At 39.8% G+C, this 23455-nt stretch overlaps 1 protein-coding gene across 2 annotated transcripts in view; it reads left to right on the plus strand.

The window, feature by feature from the left end:
• The window catches only part of RXFP2 (relaxin/insulin-like family peptide receptor 2), a 56510-nt gene extending 48284 nt beyond the window's left edge, over nt 1-8226 (plus strand). For both annotated transcript variants that reach the window (XM_012642137.1, XM_012642138.1), the window contains 2 exons: nt 3054-3272; nt 7496-8226. In XM_012642137.1, coding sequence (XP_012497591.1) covers nt 3054-3272; nt 7496-7755 — 479 coding nt within the window. In that variant the 3' untranslated portion in view covers nt 7756-8226. The remainder of the gene's footprint in view (nt 1-3053; nt 3273-7495) is intronic.
• Nucleotides 8227-23455: the final 15229 nt, after the last annotated feature.

Genomic DNA, 23455 nt, shown 5'->3' on the forward strand with positions numbered 1-23455 from the left:
GGAAATACCAGGAAGATTTATTGTCTTTGTCGAATGTAGCTCTTAAGTCAGCAACGTAGAGATGAGGCATAAAAACTCTTTCCTTTTCAGTTTTTTTAATTCCTCCTATTTTTTTTTTTTTTTTAGAAAAGACCCTACATTCTCTTACAAATGAATGACAATTTATCCCTTTAAAATTAAAAAATGTTTTTCTATTTTCTAATATGTATCATTCGTGGTTATAATTAAGGCCATTCCCACCTGCTCTCTTTAACTAGGACAGTCTCATCATTTTGACTCCCCTTCCCATCACTTCTCATCCAGGCAGTCAACAAGCTCTCGTGTCCTTTCTTTTTCATTGTACGGTTTTCATCAGAAATTGCCTGTCTTCCTCCCAGTCTCTACCCATTGCTGTTGCCTTAGTTTAAAACCTTACTACCTCAACCCTGAATTATTACTTTAGCCCTTACTAGTCTTTTGACCTCTGGGGCCTTCCTCCTCCTCTCCTTTATCTGTTCACTATGGCTGTTATAATCTCCCTGAACATAAAAAGGACTGTCTATACCTCTGCTCAGAGACCCTCAATGGCTCCCTACTACTATCAAGGTCAAGATTAAATTAGCCACTTCAAACTCATCATGAAAGGGTCCTTACCATTATTCCCAGTTTTTCTTCATCTACTCCTCCTCTGAAAAACAAAACATTTTATATACACCATTTTAATAATACTCCCACTCACTATCCTGTTTGGTGGCTATTAGTTCATAGATATGTCACTCCCTGGATGTTGTAGGCTGCTTTTTATGTTTCCTCATGACTCATTTCCTCACTGCTCCTAACATAGGTGCACTTAATAGAGACACCCTCCCCAATACACACACATACACACACACACACACACATACACACACACCCCATCACATTCATTGATTCAACAGGGATTTATTCAGCACTTACTATGGGCTGTGCACTATATTGGGTTCTGGAGATACAACAGATCCAGCCCTCACAGACCTTACAGACCATAGAGGAGTAGGCAGACAAGTCAACACATCCTTACAGCACTGGCTGATAAATGCCATGATGGAAGAGGACAGAATGTTCTAGTAGGCCCAGATCTGAGGCCCAGGGAAGCCTTCCCAAAAGAAATTAATCTAAACTGAGGCCCAAAAGGATGAGGAGGCATTAGCCAAATGAAGGCAGAGGAGGGTGGGGTGAAGGCTGTGATCCAGGAAAGACATAGTGCATTCAGAGGCCCAGAGCCAGAGAACAGGGCGAGATGAAGGGCTGAAGACGCTCAGTGTGGTGAATCTTACAGTGAAGCCATGGAGGTCAGCCCAAAGGGGCCACATGCCTGTGATGTATTCCAAATAGACAGGGAGAGAGTAATACACACACACACACACACACACACACACACACACACACACGTGTGCACACACACTCTCTCTCACACCATCATTGTCATCTATTTGCATGTGAAAGGAGTCCTAGAGTTCTAGATAAAATACAATTTTTTTTCTATTTGAAGAATATGAGAATATACAATTTTTAAATTAATTTTTAATTTGAGAATGGTTTTAGTTTTGGAGAAAAGTGGCAAGAATAGTACAAGTTTTAATATACACATTGCCCAGTTTCCTCCATTGCTAACATCTTAATTCCCGTAGTGCAGTTAGAACATACACTTTGATCCTTTCTATAAGTCTGTTTTTAGAATTTAGGCCAGAGGAGCATCTTCTAACAGAGTGATTTTATTTTATGCTTAACTAAACTTTCTGACAAGAGGCCTAAGACAAACTAGTTTTATAAAATTCTACCATACGGCTTTATGTGGAATATGAAATGTTTTGGATAAAAATAACAGATCACCTCGAATTTAAAGTATTTTTCCCTAGACTTCACCAATCTTACATACAGTCTAGGTTCAGATTAACATGTTTAAAACAACTTTGAAAATATATGCAGATTTTATGTTCACTGTGAGGAATGAGATGGTCATTCTTAGGACTTTTATTACAGCAAGAATAAGCAAACCAAGTGGCTAAGAAGTCAGCATTAAAGGGGATACTTATGTTAAGTGAGAATCTTGTAAATATATTTGGCCCCCAAAGAGTGATTCATACAGTTGAATTTTAAACTTTTTTCTTATTTCTTTTCTAAAATGAGTCTGAAGAGTTCTGAACCACAGTAGTTTAAATTACTGTAAGAAACCTGAAGAAAAATAAATAAAAATGCATTTTTATTCTATGTATTATTCTTATTTAAGACCAAAAGCCATGAAGAATAATGTTTCTCAGGCAATTATGCTCATGATAAATTCCAAGGTTATCTTATTCATATTTATAAGATGAGGAAATGGGTTTGTATTTATTTTTTTCAGACATGCATGTGATTACAGGAACCCTTTAAGGTTTGAATTGAAAGAAGAGCTAAAAACAAAAATAGACTTTTTCATACTTTAAAAAAGCTAGAGTTTACTTCATGATATGTCAAGATCTGAATTTTAGATCTGTAATTCTTCATAAAGAGTTTATGTATTTGAAATTTCTTTTTAATCTGCCAAGCCCAATCCCCTTATTTTGTTTCCTTGAACTTGGGGTTTTAGCTGAACATCACTGGGTTTATATATATATAAAAATGCTTCTTCAAAGTGTCAGTGTAAGAAGCACCATATTTAGCAGCTAAGTACAGGTTGAGCATTCCTAATTTAAAAATCCAAAATTCAAAACGCTCCAAAATCTGAAACTTTTTGAGCACCGACATGAGGCCACAAGTGGAAAATTCTACAACTGATGCCTTTGCTTTCTGATGGTTCCATGTATACAAACTTTGTTTCATGCAAAAAAATTATTAAAAATGTTATTCAAAATAACCTTCATTCATAAATGAATTTTGTGTTTAGACATAGGTCCCATTCCCAAGATATCTCATTATGTATATGCAAATATTCCAAAATCCGAAATACTTCTGGTTTCAGACATATCAGATAAGGGATACTCAACCTGTGCTACAATATTTTTATTGTTGACCTAATACACCCGAGATGTTAAGAGGTGTGCTTTTCCCAACAGGTGTGAACTTGCTGGCTTTTCTCATCATTGTGTTTTCCTATATTACTATGTTCTGTTCCATTCAAAAAACCGCCTTGCAGACGGCAGAAGTGAGGAATCACATTGGAAGAGAGGTGGCTGTTGCAAATCGTTTTTTTTTTATAGTGTTCTCTGATGCCATCTGCTGGATTCCTGTATTTGTAATTAAAATCCTTTCCCTCTTCCGGGTGGAAATACCAGGTCAGTCTCTTCTATCATTGCCAAGTACATTGTGCCTTCTTACGCACTTCTTTTGCCAAGGCCAGAATCTAGCATGGTGCCTCACACATAGTAAATTCTCCATGAATACCTATGGCTTCAATACAGTCATTATTTCCTCCAGTGTTTTACGATCAATTTTCTAAAATAGAAACTGGGTAATGGTGGGATCCAGCCAGGAATAATTAAAAACAGAAACTAGAGAGAAACTAAGTCTGAGTATCCTGCTTCTACCTGAGCTAGATAGTGGTTCTTAACCAGGAATGTTCACAACAAATCAAAATATGCATGCCCAGGTTCCACTCAGGTCTCTGGATTTAGTCTCTAGGGGCTAAGGCCTATATATGGGTGTTTTGCACAAGCTCTCATTGTGATTCTGATGTACATACACCTGGTTAGAACCACCAGTCTATTCCATGGTCCTAGCCATGAAAGATCACACTGGGCTCTGTGGAGTGCAAGATGTTCTGTTGAAATGCCTCCTCCAAAAGGCCAGGTTCCCACACACACCCCTACTTGCAACTAGAGAAAATCACCTTTCATTAGTAGAATTTTGCTTGAAGCCTTTCTAGGATCTAGAGATTATAGCTATTTAGTGGCCACCATCCAGGGTTTTAGCCCAGCTCTCAGCGAAACAGAGTTTGGGATCATCTTTGGCTCACGGTTTCGGCCAATTGCAGATCTACTTGGGGAGTTGAGCCAGGACAGCAATTGTGTCTTATTCATCTTGGCACCCTGGTGTCAAGCAGGACGCCTGACCATCAAAAGCCCTTATGAACGAGTGACGAATGGTGACGAATGCACAAATGACAAACAGCTGTAACAACCTGTGTCCCTCTACCTTGTGCACAAGGGCGCGAGGCCTTGTCAGGTACCTTGCTGCAAAATGCCACACAACATTCACAGCATCCCCTTAATCTATCATTTTCATCTCCACAACAAGGCATTGACATTCCTCAGGCCATCTAAGATGTGGAAGTGAAAATCAGAAGGGAGATAGGGGCTGAATACTAGGGAGCCTTTGCTGGGTAGTGAGAGCAGAAGTTGTAAGGATTTGTGGGCGGTCACTCAGGGAGAGCTTGTAGTACATGAAGAGCAGACTAATGGTCACAGACATTCACTTTATGAATGGTCTCCAATCTATTACTGCTACCTGGTCATCTCAATTTTTACATCCTAAAATCTCACATTCGATAGGACTAAAATACCCATTAGCCTTCATTGCTCATGGAATAAAGTCCAAATGCTGGATTAGCATTGTAGTACTTTTTTATCTCCCACCCCACCCTCATACATTCTGTGATCCAGGCCCATTAGAATGATTGGGCTTTTTTCCTTCACTTTTATGATAAGACATCAGCCTTTGCTGAAGAGGGAGCCTTTGCTCCATCTGGATTATATGTTCAACCTCTGAGATCCAAGCCCACTAAACACCCCTTCTCATCCTTGAAGTCTCAACCCAAATACTCCCTCTTAGGGCCTCTCCTGACCTCTCCTCACCCCACTTCCATCCAAACCAGCTGCTTAAATGTCCAAGGCATAGGCATTTCGTTTGCTCCTCATTCATTAGCCTCGTATGAACCCCTCACAGGATTAGTCTGAATGCGTCTCCTACTTCCTTCAGATTATAAACTTCTGGAGGGGGGATCATATCTTACTCATCTTTGCATTTTCCACAGTACTTTTCATATAGTGTTTTTAACAAATGCTTTTTTAATTAGAGAAGCTAAACTGGTCCAAGAGTGGTAGAATGGGGGGGTGGTCTGTCTTATCAGCCTCCCCCACTCCTGTGTCCACGCCTGCTTCCCTGTCCTGGGCCATTGCATCTCCCGGGTGTGAGAGGAGGCAGCGTTGAGTGGTGGAAGGAGGACCAGGCACCGGGTGAACGGGAGTCCCAAGTTCCTCTCCTGACCCAGCCACTGATTCACTGAGGGAGCCTAGGGAGGTCACCTCACCTCACTTCACTGAGGCTATTTCTAGATGGTCTGTCAAAGTCCTTCCAGAGTGAATATTTTGTGAGTCTATTAATTCCTTGAGTCTTTTTGTTTCTGTATTGGTATCCTTTTATGTCCTCGTGTGGCCTTTCCTCTGTGCGTGCGTCCCTGGTGCTTCCTCCTACATCCAAATTTCCTCTTCTCATAAGAACACCAGACAAATTGAAACAGAGCCCACCATAATGACTTCATTTAGCTTAATCACCTCTTTCAAGGCCCTATGTACAAATACAGTCATATCATGAGGTATCGAGGATCAGGACCTCGACATATGAATTTCAACAGACATGATTCAGCCCATAACACTCTCTGATTTAGAATCAGGAGATGTCTGGTGATCAAGGGTGTCTGATACCAGCAGAAATCATCGTCACCCTCAGAGAGGCTAAGACATTTTCAGATCATGAGAAGCTTAATAAATACCTCAATAAGGGGAACTAGAACAGGATAAAATGTTTTGTGGAAACATTATTGGGCATGTGCCAGTCTTTCTTTACATTTATAGTTCAATACTTTGAGGTTAGAACACTTCAGTGGAACTAGAAGAAAAGTCTTTGTCACACTTGACAGAGTCCTTTCTTGGTGTTGTAGGAAATGCTGCATTCGCTGACCTAAACCCACCCTGTCCCCACCCTCCAAGAACCCTGGGGTCTACTGGTCATGGTCATGCCACTTCACTGATAGTATGTGGGGTTACCCAAAACACAGGCCAGCTTTAGCCCTCCCGTCTCACATTAGAGGGTCTCTCTGAGACTGAATGGGACATCCCTTCAGAGAGGAACTTACATATGGGACTTACGCAGCCTATTCGTCTCGACCCAGTTGAAAGCAGGGGCTGTCAGGCACTGTTTTCTACGAGGGTGGGGTGGGATTAATGATCACAATTCCCTTCGGGGACACAACAGACAAGAAGCAACTTACTTTGTCTTTCTTCAATCATTAACTCTTCGAATTATCTGATTTTTTAAAAATTAGGGACAAATTATATAAAACTATTTAACAAGTCTAAATATGGGTTAAAATATAGATTTTTTTCCTTTCCACATTCTCTTCAGTTAAAAAAAAACAAGGACAAGAAAGAGAAGAGGGCGGGAAAAGAGGAAGACAGTCATAGAAAAGGAGCCAGGAGGGATAAAGGAAAGGAGGAAAGAGAGGAGGGAAGGTCAGATCCACAGTGAGAGAAGAAATGGAAAAGAAAGACACAGTGAGGGTCAAGAGAACAAAATAACAGTGGTTAAAGGATAAGAAAATTATGGGCTGGAGAGAGAAGAGAGGGGACAAAGGGTAGTGAGAGAAAGCATCATTGGCCTTTCTCTCCAGCTCTTCATGAGTTCTTTGAAGTTGTGAAGATGTGGGAGGAGGGACATGGTGGGATGGGGTTTGAGAACAGGTCTCAGTGCTGAAAGGAGGGTCCGCAGAGCCCCCTGTGGCCCAGTCCCCGAATTCAGAGAGCCAGTTATCTCCAGCCCCTTCTACAGAGAGGGCAGGTAACATCCAGGGATTGTGACTTACCCATGTTCACCCAGCTGAGACTTATCTGACCACAGGAGTGGGCTGTGTTTAAAGGAGGAAAATACACTTCACTCGAGTAACCAACAAATGATACACTCTGGAAGGATATATCATTCCAAATTTCTCCTAAAGAACTTTTTGTGGCCTCTTTCCCCGAACATTACCATTTGTAAGGCTGCACACAAGAGGATTTCAGCAAGTATGGAGGATGCATTCCTCTTTGCTCCTCAACCCTTTTCCTAGGATAACAAGATGGAGGAAACGCCAGGACAGGCCACTAAACCTTGAGGACTGGGTGGAGTTAAGACCAAGGTCAGAGCTGGCTCCTAGACCAGAAGTTTCCCGAAGCCTGTTTTATTGATTAAGAATTATTTTCTCATTTTCTTATTTTTTATAAAGGAAGGCAGTAAAAACAAGAAAAATACATTATACAGCAATTTATACTTTAAAAAAGTATTTTCACATATTTGCTCTTACTTGGTCTCACAACAACCTACAAATTAGTTACTGAAACTTAGAAAATTCTGGTGATAGGACTTTGAATTTGTAGCTCCTGTGCCCTTCCAACAAAGAAATTTTCAGTAAGGCAAGAGAAAACGTAAATGTATTCTCATAAATAACTGACTGCAAAGAGTTGTTTGCATTTATGTCTATTTAAAACTTCAACTTTTTTTCCCCCCACTTTGTTTCCTTCTCCAGGCACAATCACTTCCTGGATAGTGATTTTTTTTCTTCCAGTAAACAGTGCTTTGAATCCAATCCTCTACACTCTCACAACCAGCTTTTTTAAGGACAAGTTGAAACAACTGCTGCACAAACATCGGAGGAAATCAATTTTTACAATTAAAAAAAAAAGTTTATCTATATCCATTGTGTGGACAGATGACTCCTCTTCACTTAAACTTGGAGTTTTGAACAAAATAACCCTGGGGGACAGTGTAATGAAACCAGCTTCCTAGTAATGGTTTTGGATCTCTGCACTTTCAGTGGACCACCTAAAACAAGGGACAGCTTTTGGAAGATGACATCTGCAATGCTTTTTCATCTTCACCAAGAGCAAACCTTTCTGCACAGAGAGCACCACAGAATGACTTCTGGCACTGCACTCTAATGGCAGCTGTACTATTTACCAACTGTGCTGAGAACTGCACCAAAGAGTTCTTCTCCTCTCCCTTACATGCCTGAAATGCACAAGTGAATCCATGTCTAGTGGGCTGAGATGCAGTCCGTCTCTAGCTAGCCAATACGATCAACCCACCAGTGGATGCCCACAGGCTGACACTGCGTGGTCTGCTTTCACATCGAGTTGCTGTGTCCATAAAAGAAAAACATTCACGACATCTTATTCCATTGTGGCCATAATAACATAAACCTAACATCTCTTTCCTTTTGCAATATCAAATAAAACCATCAGCATCCTACTGAATTGATGGCAAAGAATTTCTGAGATGTTCACCCACCCCAAGTCCTACCCTATGGAGGCCAGTGGAGTAGCCACTTTGAAAACAACTTCATACAAGGTTGCCAGGTCTAACATACAACCACAGAGGCACACTGATGAAGCCTAATACCATTCACCTTTTTGGCTTTTATTTAATGTCAGAAGAGCTGAGATCTTCAGATATATTTCTTAAGGTTTCCCAGAGCACAAGGGAAAATTGGGCACCTCCATTGCCAAAAACTATACTTTAATACACTTTAATATTTTTTTAAGTATAATTTCTTCAGAACAGTAACCCTATTGCTGCAAGTTCTGCTTTTGTAGAAGACACAGATAAGGAGTATTACAGGGAATTCAAGAATCATGGTTTGATTTGGAACCATTTGCTTACTCAGATAAGTTCCCATTGTTTCTAACAAAAAGGCGAGTAAGTTTGGATTTGTTTTTTGAAAATGAAAAATACTTGTGAAGTCCTAGAGATTTTTAATACTGAAAATTTATATGTGAAAAAAGAATCAGGTAAATAAAATTATATTTTGCATTTGTCCATATATTATTTAAGCTTACTAAAGACCATGGGTAGGGTTTATTGACTGTTAAGCATGTTTCTCCTGATAAAGAATATAGCTGGGAAAGATAGCATTTCAGCTCACAAAACACATCTAACATTTTTCTTTCTCTTCCCTTTTTGCCACAGCATGAGGCAGTAACTTAATTTTTTCACTGGTCACTTCATTGCAAGTTCCTCTAATGAGACAAAATATAAGCAGTTGACTGAAAACAGCTTATTATCCACTGTTTCACATTAAATGGCAGGCATGCCCTTTATCCCGTAGCTTCCAGGAGAGAAAGAAACTCAGAGTCTATGGGTCACCCATGCTGGTAATTCACTTGTTATTACTTACTGTTGACTACATACATAACACGAGTTCCTTCATTTTGATCAAGTAAGATATTTCTTACATAAGCAAAATCTTTTCATTAGGATTCTAGGAATAATGTTTCTACCTACTGACTAGGCTGTCCTTTTCCATATGGCTTCAAACTTTTCTCCATTTTCTCTCTTCAATATGATGAATTGCTTCCCAACTTGTTTTCTAGATTCACTGACATTTTATCAAAAGTCCTTTGCCAGTAGCAACAGGAGCATAAATAAGGGATAGACCTCGAGCCTAGCGTACTTCAATTTTAGCACAAACATGAACTCTTGTTTGCGAATGTCCACTCTGCTGCTGGTGAGCAGTGGGCATGAGAAGCACAAGGTCAGGTGCTTCAGGAAAGAGTCTGGCTACATGGAGAGATGGAAGCTATGTATACTGGTCAGCAACATGCCAACAGATAGCGTAAAGTTGAAATCTAACAGCTTACTGATGTACAATCTTATTCTGTACTGCTGTTCAGATAGAAAACCATTAAAAATGTGTATGATTTAAGTAAATAATAGTCTTTTATCTGGAATGAGTGAGACTTTTTGTGTTAGGTCAAACCTGTTTTCTAAACTCGGCATTTCTATTATATATTGTCATGAAAATACCACCTGTGATCATGAACCATTTTCCGTGACAATATAAACATCAATTAAATATCACTCCAGAATTTAAGCGGCCATAGACTGCACCATCTCCGAGTAGGAGAGGGCGAGGGCCAGTCACCTGCTCCACGTCCTAACTATGCATCTGTATATGACCAACATCATGTCTTGAAGGGGATAAGGAAAGGTACACTGAAAAGTCAACATGGAGCCTCAGACGGATGCGCAGAAGGTATGTGTTTAATCTGTGTTAGACATAGTTAAGCTTGTTTACATAGCTTTGTTTCATCCTTGAGCCTCCTTTCTTTTCTTTACCAAAATAGCTATGTCCATTGCAGTAACTGAAATAGCCTTTTGACGATCAGGCGCTGTAGGTGAAATTACAGATACTGAAGCTAAGACACAGGTAGCAGTATCACCTGTCCCCACTCCATCGTGTACCCCAGTTCCACAGCTCCATTTACCTGGTCTCCATAGCATCATGAAACCACAAAAGCAGACCCATCATGCCAATGTTTAGCTCTTAAGGATGACTCCGGTGTAAATCATCTGATGATTTGCTACAGATCTGCTCATGCTACATTTTAAAGAATTTATCTCACCCCAGGTGATTCTTTACTATGCTTTACCATCCTCAGGTTAGCAAGCAATGCAGAGATCCAGAGAAGGCACATGACAGAAATGAGAAATAGTAGAGTGCCATGAATTATAACTAACCTATTATTTTATCAATGCTCCAAGGGGGCCTGATGGAACTATATCTACCAGAATAAACCAGGAATACATGTGAGACATATTTCTTTTAAGTTTTTGCAGTGTAGCATAAATGGGCATGCATTAATATAAAGTTGCTGTAGGCAACTTTACTCAAGAAACAAAATATTAATTAAAGATAAGTGTATTTTTTAATTCCCTTACTCTGGTGAATAAGAAAGGAAGAGTGATGACAAAGATCTCTTTATAGTTATCTGTTTATATATTTATATGTTTATATGTCAGTTTTCTGACATCCTATTTATGCAAGATGGAAGATGCATATTTAATAATGACAATGTTCATTTCTGAACCAGGAATATGAAATAAAATTAGACTATTCTCCTTTTAAATGGATTTTCAATAGAAGACTTCAAAGTCCTTGAGGAATACTTCCTAAAGCCCTTTAAGCTGATGAAACCTATTGCTCAATATATTTCACTAGAATAGTCTTCTGGATATTTCCCCACATGCCCCACATGGGAGAAATAAATTACAAATGAAGAAATAAGGAACAACAAGGCCAAGTTACAAAATTGCACATGCAGGAATGCAAATCTCCTGCTGTCTGAAGCCCATGGTGACACATCTTACCTCTAGGCTTTGAGTGAACTCATAACTATTACTATTTTGAATTCTAGGCTCTTCACTACTTTCAATACAAGAAGAAATTATTTCCGGATCACCTGGGACTCAATAACATGTTTGCCAGTTCAACGATTTTCTGAATTCATGATGCTAGAGTGATTGCATCAGTAAAGACTTTGTAATGGAAGCCGTACCCTTCCCTGCTATAAAGGCAACACACATTTAGAGCCAGGAACTACAGGGCCAAAAGTCAGGGGGCTAGAGCCCCCTGTTCCAGTTCAACCATCAGCTGTTTACATGATTTCAGATAAATACCTTTAAATCTCTTCCCTTCTCTGTAACCTAGTTTCCTTATGACCATATCACATAAACAGACATGTGATCCCCTTTCGGTTAAGACCTATTACATGGATAAAAACCACGTGCTGAAGGTCCAAGTAAGTGCTCAGCATCTAAAAATTTACATCAACTGCAAGGATCATTCAACTCTCAATTTCCCTGGGATATTACACACTTTTCAGGAAGAATTAATGCAAAGGACACCAAAGTTGAGAAATCTGCTTCTTCCATGGGAGGGTTCCAGGGCCATGTGAAAGGGTACTGAGCAAACCTCAGACAATGAAGCTTTTCTAAAGCATGGCAGCTTACAAAACGACAACAGTAACTAGCACTTAAAAATTAGGTGGCCCTATTGCTAGCAAAATCTAGGAATGCAGAGATCAGGATGATTAACATGCAATCATTGTAACTACAGATCACAGACTAGTCTCTTCACATTAGTGTATAAATAGATCTACCACCTACATTATTCTCTAAAACAGACATAAATGCACAGGCATGTCTAGCACATATAAGTGGGTATATTCCTGAGAAAGGTGGTGTACCATAAAGAGTCAACTACCTAATTTCCCCATAGAACCAGGATAGAACATGTGATTCTTTCTTTTTTTAATTTCAGCATACTACTGGGGTACAAATCTTTAGGTTACATATATTGCTTTTGCCCCACCCGAGTCAGAGCTTCAGGTGTGTCCATCCCCCAGATGGTGTGCACCGCACCCATTAGGTGTGAATATATACCCATCCCCACCTCCCCACTCCCATCTGCACGACACCCAATGAATGTTATTACTATACGTGCACTTAGGTGTTGATCAGTTAATACCAATTTGACGGTGAGTTCATGTGCTGCTTGTTTTTACATTCTTATGATACTTCACTTAGTAGAATAGGCTCCAGCTCTATCCAAGTTAATACAAGAGGTGCTAGATCACCATTGTTTTTTGTGGCTGAGTAGAACTCGACAGTATACATATACCACATTTTATTAATCCACTCATGTATTGATGGGCACTTGGGTTGTTTCCACATCATTGCAATTGTGAATTGTGCTGCTATAAACATTCTAATGCGGATGTATTTTTTATAGAATGTCTTTTTCCTTTGGGTAGATGCCAAGTAATGGGATTGCTTCTCAGTCTTTATGAACTTCCTCTTTCTCCTCTTGTCCCTTAAAATTATATATAAGTTTCTGAAGTGTTACTCTTGGATTCCTGATCTTTGCCCTCCACACATGTCTCCCTGACTTCAACCTCTCTGTGGCTGTCATTGATAAGTAAGTTAACTTTTAAAACTCTCTTTAAAAGACATACATACAAATAGAAGCTTATTTTGACTTTTATTACTAAATTTTGACACTTGTTTTTTAATCTCATCCATCAATTATACAAAAACTTTTGTTGAAATTTCTATCCTCCCTGATAAGAATAGGCTATGCTCCCAAACTCATCTAAAAACTGATGCATTTTTGTATATTTAAAAAAGAGTTTCAAGTCCTACATAACTATTGTTTGGAAGATTTTTTTGATAGGATAGAAAATCCCATAAGCTTAAAATAAATAAGTGGCCAGACTGGAGAGGGGAGATGAGGATATTTGTGGCTCCATATGTAAATTTTCTCTCAATTCCATTATTTTCAGACCAAGACTTCAGCTTACTTAAACTTCTCATTTTTTAAAAAATTTTTTCCTGGACCAAATCAAAATGTGAAAACATGTCCACTAAAAGTATGAAATCTAGAAGGTGATCTTAAGGAAAAGTTTCACAGATAACACTTGAGAGTCACTGAATGATGGGGTGAAATCCTCACCTCGTATGATGGTTGTCTTAGAGGCCGAGGCAGTGCTGTTAATTGATTTATCTTTCTTGTTTTTATGTCACAGACAATGGCCTAGGAGACTAGTGTTGTATCGTCCTATTGCTTTTGAAACAGAAAATCTTTTGGTCATCATCTTCTACTCTTCCTCAGCTTATGCTTTTTCTTAATAATGCTTGGTTCCTCACTTCCTTTGAATTTTTTATTTATACCACCTTGCCTTGCTTTTTGTCAGCCAATAAGAAAAGAGTTGGATAGAATGTATGACTCAAAAGTAAGAGGATTTTTTTAAGAAAGTGAACCACTCCAAAAAGCATACATCTCAATTTCTATTGCCATTCACTCATTCATTCATTCATTCAACAAACAAGCCTTGTGAAGAAGCTACCTGGAGCCAGACACAGTGATGTCCAACATGATCATCTCCAAGGGCAGGGAAATCACACCTCAATAAAAACACCATTAAGTTATGGAAGATTGTATACAGTATATCACTAAAATAAAATTTTAAAATATACAAAACAATAAATCCCATATATATTCCAAACATGGGAATAATATACAGTCATATGTCACTTAACAATGGGGATATGCTCTAAGAAATGCATAGCTAGGCAAATTTCGTCATTGTGCAAACATCATAGAGGGTACTTACAGAAACCTAGATGGTATAGCCCACTGCAAACTTAGGCTATATGGTTTAGCCTATTGCTTCTAGGCTACAAACCTGTACGGCATGTTAGCATACCGAATACTGTAGCACAATGATAAGTATTTATGTATCTAAACACACCTAAACACAGAAAGGGTACAGTAAAAACATGGTATTATAATCTTATGAGATCATAACATTATATGCCATCTGTCGTTGACTGAAATGTTATTTGGTGCATCACTGTACCCTATTTCAAGAAAGGACTTACCCCTGGGATAGGAGAAAGAAAGATTTTTTTAATTCGTGTCTTTAACAATTGTTCTAAAACCAAAAAGACCTCAAGCAAATATGACAAATATGATTCATCTCTTTAATTTTGCCAGTGTATACATTGTTATTTTTTGTATTAATTTATAAACCTTTCTGTAGTCATAGCATCTTTTAAAATTAAAATGTAAGTGGCTCAAGCCTTTGCCCTATATATAACATAGAATGTCTAGAAGTCTTTTCAAGATTTCTTTGGAATTTTAGGGGATTTACAAGTGGCTGTATCAGTTCTTGTGCTGTGAGCATCTTTCCTTCTCCCTTGGCTCTGGGCCTCAACTAGCCTTGACTGCCTGGACCACAGGCCTCGGTCCTCCCTTGATATGTTGCTTTCACCACCACACACACAACAGAGGGAGGCTTAGGGCAGGGTGAGTTGTCCCTCAACTCCCTGTATGGTTACAAACACAGAGCTACTGTTTATGGTACACTTGTACTGATAGTTGAGAATAATGAAGGATTGCAGCTCAGTGAAATACTTAAATAAAATATGTCCTTAAAGCTCATTCAGCCATTTCTACCTCTACATTAGGCCTTCATTGTTTCCATCTTAGTGTTTTATCTTACACACACACACGCAAATACACACACACATTCTCCCTACTCTGACTGCCAGTCTTCTACTTCCAAAACCCTGTTACTCACTTCTGAAGAATAGTTTTGTTCTTCACCCTTGCCTCAAACTAAGTTGTTATTTTTGTTTGTTTGTTGTTTGTTCCTTTGAGACAGAATCTCACTCTGTTGTGCAGGCTAGAGTGCCACAGCGTCAGCCTAGCTTATTGCAACCTCAAACTCCTGGGCTCAAGCAATCCTGCCTCAGCTTCCCGAGTAGCTGGGACTGCAGGCACAAACCACCATATCTGGCTGATTTTTTTCTATTAATATTTTAATAGAGACGGGTTCTTGCTCTTGCTCAGGCTGGTGTCAAGATCCTTCACACTAAGTTTTAAGCCTACCTTTGCATATCCAACATATGAATGCTTTGCTAAACAAGGGCCTTCTTTCCAAAGCCTCTGCAGTTTAGCCGCACAAAACAAGAGGAAAAGCTTTGAAATTATAGGTTTTCCTTTAGCATGATCAAATTTTATGAAAGACAGCATCTTCCTACAAGTCTTTCTGAAAACAGAAGGAAAACAGTATGAAAATTCACTCTATTTCTTTCCAGAATAAATCTGTAAGAACAATGGGTCTCTTGCAGTTCCCCCATCCACAATTTACCCACCCTGCTCTATACATACATATGTACAAATGTTAAAAGCCCTGAAATTTGGGTCCATTTAGCATAAGGGAAAATAATCCCATACACCTTAGTTTACACTGAAGATATGTGTGTATGATGACCTAGTATTAGAATGAATGTCCATAATGGTGATGCTTTAACTGTGTATAACCTTCTACAGATTACAAGGAACTTTTACATAAAGCAACCTGCAAAGAAATATATAGCATCCCACAAATAATTTTTAGCTAGAGAACAGTTCCCTTGACTCCTAACACAGTGGCTTTTCACTCTACCATGTTGTCTCTAATCCTACCTTATCAAGAAAAGATTAGATTAGTGTCAGCATACTATAGAATACAAAAGGTTTCAGAAATAGTTCATTTCAGAATTTAACAGTTGATGAATAAATGAGTGTCTAGAACAGTGCCTAATACATGGTAGGCACTCAAGAATTATCTGTTGAATGAATAAATGAATGAATGAGTAAAATGCATTCATCCTTAGCATCTGAAATCAGTTATCTAGTTATTCTAGTTATCTAGTTATTCTAGTTATCCAGAATGACTCAAGGATGTCAAATGGCTGAAATGATGCTATTCAGGACAGATGGTGATTCCTTTATATGCACAGATATGTATAGAGCCATAAATTTCCCATAGCCGTCATTCTCTTCCTTGCCATCTAATTGTATATAAGGCCACATTAGAAGGTGAAGATTATAAGCAGATGAGAAAACATACCCAGGGATATAAGAACCCTACCTACAGGAAGACACTGAGTTTCAGAAAAGATTGTTTTACAAAGTTATGATTTATTCTATAGAGCACTTTTTGTGTAATATGCAGTGAAACCAGACTTTCTTAAAAGAAAGAGTATGTCTGACATCCTTCTTCCTAGTGCTGAACACAGAGAAAATAGGAGGTAAAGTCAAACCCTTGATTGTGACTCATGTGAGGGAGAAAAATCTGTTCAGAGAATAGGACACATCAGGGAATAGACCTTGGTTCCAGTCTCAGAAGGGACTCCCTGGTGGCTGCACAAACAGCAGAGTTTTTTCTTTGGCAGAATTTGCTTCAAAGAACGTAAGAGAAGAGAGGAGATTCGAAGAGAAAGAGTGAGGATCGCATTCCAAATTTCTGATACAAGTATTGTAATTGAAACACATTGGAGAATTTAGAACATTAACCAAAATGTAAGCAATCCCTACCTAGCAAAAATGCCAGAATGCCATTAAGTCACCAGCAAAGCACATCCTGGAGAGGAAAGGGGTCCGATTTTCCATCAAACCACAGCAATCCTGAGGTGGGCTCTTGGTCTAGATCCACGGGAAGCTTATAGAATATTGCCAAATGTTGAGCTGGTGTAATCGTATTGAATTGAAAACTTGCTAAAGAATACAAACATCTTGTGGTAAGTTAACATGAATACCAAAAGAAACAAAATTCCATTAATTCAATGCAATTTTAAATTAGTAAATTCAAAATTTGGATCAGTAAATACTGAGGATTTTGAGTCAGTAAATATTGAAGATCCAATTTAAAAATCAATGATTTTAAAATAGGCTCTAGCAAAAGAGATAGTGTCTTTCCTGCAGGTGGTTTGAAAAGTGGTTTGAAAACTATAGCTTTCCTGGAAATCCACAGGGGCTGACTGGCTTCACTTGGAAGCTCTACTCTGTAGTTCTGTAAGTCCCAACTGGCTGCAGGATCACTAGGCTCACTCTCTGGCCAACAGTGGTGCCAGGAAAACCATTAATTGGTGTTCTGTTTTCTTTTCTTTTTAACAATGTAATTAGTATTGCACAAACTAAATTTTGGCAATATTGAAAGAAATTTAAATAAAGAAATAAAAATCACCTGTAATTCCACCATTTTAATATAATGACTATTTTCATTTAATTCTTTTCTTGCCCTTACTGTGTACATACATGATTTTTCACATTGTAAACTCAGCATACATACAATTGTATTGTGCTGCTTTTCTTCTGTTAGATGATAAAACTTCTTCATGATGTTACACAATTTTCATAATTGTTATTTTTCTAGATAGACATGCATGATTTTCCACTGAAGTATTAATCCTAATTGATTTAACCACTTCTCTGCTGTGAAATATTTTGGGTTCTTTCCAAATCTGTCCATTCAGTCAGAAAGCATGGAGGTGATTTTTTTTATGTGCCAAACACTGTGCTAAACATGAGGGACATAAAGATAAATAAGAAATGGTCCCTGCCCTTGAGAAGTTTAGGTTGAAGGAGATGTGCTCTCACTAAAGGAACTGAAACACAATGCAAAGGGCACAACGAAAGGGCCAGAAGTCAGAAGGTTTGGGCAGTTTTTCAGCAGCTCAATTAGTATTTCTCAAAATGCTTAGGTAGGGATATAAATAGGTGATATGAGAAAACAGGGTTCCAGAGTCAAATAGTTTTTGGAAGAGAGAGAACGAAACAAAGTTAAACATAGTATTTTAAAAGTCTATGCTCCTAAAGACCCTGTGTGCATTATGAACCTCCAGGAGGAGATGTCATCTATAGCATGTATCACATTTACTTGATCTCAGGACACCGCAAGGCAACCATCAGACAAAGGATCCACCAGGCAGACTCTGAGGAAAGCTGCTCTGGTCTACCATACAAGCAGATGTCCAAACCGGCAGAACTAATGAAACAGATCACTCCAGAGTTTGAGTTTGCCAGTTTCATTCCCAGCATCATCATTGAGAATTTTACAAATTAAATAAATATAAAATGTCCCCTAGTACTGAAATGATTTGCTGCTAATGTTTTCTAAATGTTTAAATTGCTTATTGTATCCTCCAACCATGAATAGATACTATGTGTTGAATTGTTTCCCCCCAAAAGATATATGTTAAAGTCCTAACCCCTGGTACCTGTGAATGTGACCTTATTTGGAAATAGGGTCTTTGTAGATGTAATCAAGTTAAGTTGAGGTCACTGAGTGAAGTCCTTAATCCAATATGACTAGTGACCTTATAAGAAGGAAATGTGGACACAGACACAGACACACAGGGAAGATAGTCAAGTGAAGAAGGAAGTAGAGATAGCCAAGGAATGCCTGGGGCTATCAGAAACTGGGAGAGACAAAAAAGGATCTTTCCCTGGAGGCTTTCAGAAAGAGCATCACCCTGCTAAAATGATGGCTTCAGACTTCAAGCCTCTGCAACTTTGAGAGAACAAATTTCTCACCCTGGCTTGGCGGGTAGAGGCAAAATAAAGATACTGAATCAAAGAGGACAAGTTAGGATGAGCAGTTTGGGAGGCCTTGCTACTCAAAGTGTGGTCATAGGACCAGCAGTAGCAGTATCTGAGAGCCTAATAAAAATGCAAGATCTTGGGCCTCACCCGAGACCCACGGAAGCAGAGTCTGCATTTTCACAAGCTCCCCAGCTGATTGCTATGCACCCCAGCTCCGAGATGCACTGCTCTAGAGCACGCTGATGTGGCATCAGGCACTATGCTCTTGGCAGTAGGCTTATGTTGAGCATAAAACCTTCTCTTCTGATTCTTCTGTAACACCTGGGTAAGGCTTAGCTTCTTTTCTTTTGGAATGTAGACAAGCAAAGCTGAGACTGCAATGGTGAGATCTGCAGAATGTGGGCTAGAGTTTTCTGTTATTACATGGCCATTATCAGCAAGCATTCTCCGAAGGGAAGCTTCTAATTGAGGTTAAGGTGAATACAAACTTTTTTTTTTTGAAGCTAAGTAGAATGAGTCACATCCCCACCTCCTCTTTGTTCTTTGTGGTGGCTGCAGAGATATGCTACCCACTGCATGGCCCTTCAAGGATGAACTAACTGTTATTCCAGCTGCTGTGAGTGCAGTCTGCAGCCTTCAGTTGTCAACCAGCCCCTTCAGGGATCAACTCATCTGCAGAGAACCACCTCACCCAAGGTCATTCATGCCCTCCTAAGGGTAGCTGGCATCCAGCGATTGAGGTGGGTCCAGCCATTTTGGCAAAGGGCAATCCAAGGCATGACAGCTCTGATGGGCCATCTCTGATCCAGAGCTCCCCGTGGCCTTGGCCTAGGCTGCCGGTCCTGCATCCCTGCTCTTCTCCCTCTGCCTAATCTACTTCCACCCTCTCCCTTCCACAGGTGTTGATCCTCAAGGCACTTGCTGTAATAATACTCCTTGAACCCTAAACTCTGTCTCAGAGTCTGCTTTCTGGAGATACCTGTGATGCACCATGAAGGAAACATAACATTGCCAGGCCCTAGGGTAGAAGTGGAACATAAATCTCACATTGGGCATCAAAAGACCTACTTCATGTCCCAGATCAGCCACAGAGAGGCAGTGTGGTCTCGAACAAGCCTCTTATTGTCTTTGAACTTCAAATGTCTGTAAGACAAGAATAATTCTCCATCTATCTCACAGGGCCATTGTCATGAGGACTTATTGATGAGATAATAAGTGCTTGGGAAAGCACTCTACAGAGGGCAACACATGAGATAACTTATTATTAGTCAGTAGATTTTAGAGTTTGTTTTGTTTTATTTTGTTTTTCTTTGCCTGTTGCTTAAACCCATCCTTTTCAGCATTAAACCATTCAGATCACTCTAGAAAAATATTTCTCTGGGCTTTTCTCACATTTGGCTGAGAATGTAACTCTTAAAGGCTCATAAAGAGATGTCAAAAATCAAAAATTCAGAGTGAATGTCAAAGTCCTCTGCAAAATTTATTTTTAACAAAAAATTTCTGGCTGGGCACGGTGGCTCACGCCTGTATCCTAGAACTTTGGGAGGTCAAGGTGGGAGGACTGTTTGAGACCAGGAGTTTGAGACCAGTCTGAGCAAGAGCAAGACCTTATCTCTCCAAAAAATAGAAAAATTAGCTGGGCGCAGTGGCATGCACCTGTAGCCCCAGCTACTCAGGAGGCTGAGGCAGAAGGAACACTTGAACCCAGGAGTTTGAGGTTGCTGTGAGCTATGATGATGCCACTGCACTCTAGCCTGGTGACAGAGCGAGACCCTGGCTCAAAAAAAAAATTTTTTTTTTCTAAGAAAATAATTTGTCGCAACACACTCAAGGTGTGGGCTACATGAAAATCTATAGTCTTGGGTATGAATGAACTAAGAGAGTTCACAGTAGACACTTAGGAATAGCTACAAAGGAAATACATGAGCCCTGAGTCCTGTTCATGTATAGGAAGCCATAGTATAATGGTTTTATGTAGAGGAGGGCATGTTGATAATGTTTCAGCCAATCCTAGCTACAGAATATTGCAGACAATCATTGGTTCATTTTTCTTTCTGCTTGTGACATTTTTTCCATCATAATTAGGAGTCTCATCTGAAAGATGGCAACTCAATTGGAAACCAGAAGAATGACAGACATTTCCATTCTCAGTGGAAGGAGAGACTGATAAAGCAGAGGCTGGACACAATGGGGACAGCATCTCTTCAGTTGAAAAATGTCAATGGAGCCTCATTCATTGGGAAGTTATGTTTACTGCCTCTGACAACTGTCCTGTCCTTCCTATCTACCTACCTTCCTACCTACCTACCTAGCTCGCTCTCTCTCTCTCTCTCTCTCTGAGAGAGAAATAGTCTCAGACTTGTGTAACAATTCACTTACTTGTAAATCTCTGTAAAAGAAAAATTAAGAAATATAATAAGGGCCTCTATACCTTCAGCAACCTTTGAGTTTCTCATTTCTATTTACTAAAAAAACACATTATTAATTAAAAATTACAACTAAAATTTCAGTTGCCCTTTAGGCTCCTGAAAAGTACTCCTTTGCAAAAATGCTTACCCTTTGCTAAGGGCAGTGATCTGTCATTTAGCCCTTTTCCAGCATTGAAAAAGACAAAGCATGCGCTATTTAAAAACCCACTACTGAAAGTGGTCCTGCTCCATTAAGGCCAGAGAACAAGCAGGGACAAAGGATCTCTTAAAATTTATTCTAGCCCCAAAATATTAATTAATGATGACTAGAGAAGATGAGGGTCAATTTGACAGCAAATAGAAGAAGGCTTAACCTAAGCTGAGAGAACAATGAAAAGGCCAAGTTGGTTTGGGTATCCCTTCTCTTCCCTGTTTACCTGTTTTCTCTTCCCCTTAGGATCTTCCAATTTAAAGGTTTTCTCTCCTCACATTCCCCTGGCCTCCCAAATTCCTCATCCTACCTTGGTCCTCCCTGACCCCCATATCTTTATTTTGTCTCCAGCCCCAACCCGGGAGGTGCACTCCTTCCCACCCGCACCCCACCCCAATAGTCAGTGGGTTCCTGTGCTCTCAGGACTTAACGACCAACTAGCTAATCCAGAGGCTAACTAGTCTTACAGAAAGAGGCTGGGTGAGGATGGGCTGCTTCCAGATAATACATAACATGTGCCTGTTAATAATAACCCCCTAAAGACTCACGGTTCATGGGGGCCATTTTTACCATTCGTGATTCTCATGGTGGAGATAGCAGATTTGACAGCTGAGGAGGGCCAGGCAGCCGCGGGGGGTGGAGCAGAGATAATCACTAGAAAGAGGGAGCTGGACAGAAAGGCCACCTTCACCCGGAGGAGGAGGTTCCTCCCAGCCCTAACCTTTTGAAGTGGAGGTCCTCACCTGCTATTTCCTTCCTGCCAAGTTCTGGGAACACTGATACTATCTTGCCAAAGCCTTTTGGTCCCCTTAATTCCCGTTGGTCTAGTACTATACTTGGCTTTAGAACAGAGAGAATTTCAGTGTCTGACAAGGATGATCTCCTGTGATCTAGCAGTTTTAAAAGATAAACTTGCAAAATGAGAAAATCAAAAGAACAATTATGCACTGAAGTGCTGAACACCACCCAAAAGATAAGTAGTAAGTGTAAGTACTCAATGACATTTACAGCATTTTAACTTTCATTTTAAAAAAAATCACGAAGCTTTTAGACTCCCTCAGTTCTGCGCTTCCTGAGGTAAAAGCTGTGTGAAAAGAGCGACATTGCCAAGGGTGTTTGGAGCTGATCCAGAGGTTTTAGGCAGCAGTCTCTTGTGAGAAGCACAACACCCATTTAGAACAGTGAGGAAGGGCAGGAACCCAGCAGCAAAGATGGCTCAGGGGAGGACAGAATGGCTCTAGGAAGTGAGGTGGGGCATATGGAGAAGCCATAAACTGTAAAGTGAAAAAGCACCAGAAAGGAGTTCAACAAACACCACTCCAAACAACACAGACTCACCGCTCATTTCTTAGGTCTTTCAGCACGTGCTCACGGACAGCCCGGATCCCAGGGCACCTGCAGCATAAAAACTGACATGAGCAAGGATGCCCTCCTCCCCCCACCCCTTTTCTGTTCTTATAAATTAGCAAATACAAGGCCCATATCATTCTGATGTTCCCCCGAAGTCCTGACTACCCAAAATGACTAAAAGCAACAGTCATTCACTCATTCAGAAAAATGAATGGAGAGGAAAATGAAAGGATAAGGACTAGGGAGACAGATTTTACCAACTTGCACATATTCCAGAGTGATCTTTATGCCTGCCTCCCACTTAGATGTAACAGATGAACGAGATTCAAAGAGATACTTTTTCTCCCATTAACATATGCAGATATCTCTGCTTTGTTTGCACGAGTAATATTCATGTATGTTTGAAATCTGGTCCAATTTGTTATAACGGAATTTCATTTCTGAAGGACCTGTTCATTGAGTTATCATTGTACAAAGAAAACAACATTAAAATTGCAAGACTTATAAAAACAAAAACAAGGCCAGATACGATGGCTCATACCTGTAATCCCAGCACTTTGGGAGGCCGAGGTGGGAGGATTGCTTGAAGCCAGGAGTTTGAGACCAGCCTGAGCAACATAGTGTGAACCAATCTCTACAAAAAAATTTTAAAAATTAGCCAGCCATGGTGATTCATACCTGCAGTTCTACCAACTCAAGAGGCTGAGGCAGGAGGATGGCATGAGTCCAGGAGTTTGAGGCTGCAGTGAGCTATGACAGCACCACTGCCCTCCAGCTTGGGTGACAGAGTGACACCCTCTCTCAAAA

Source organism: Propithecus coquereli, unplaced genomic scaffold, assembly GCF_000956105.1.
Source record: "Propithecus coquereli isolate 6110/MARCELLA unplaced genomic scaffold, Pcoq_1.0 Scaffold175, whole genome shotgun sequence".
NCBI classification, from domain to species: Eukaryota; Metazoa; Chordata; class Mammalia; order Primates; family Indriidae; genus Propithecus; species Propithecus coquereli.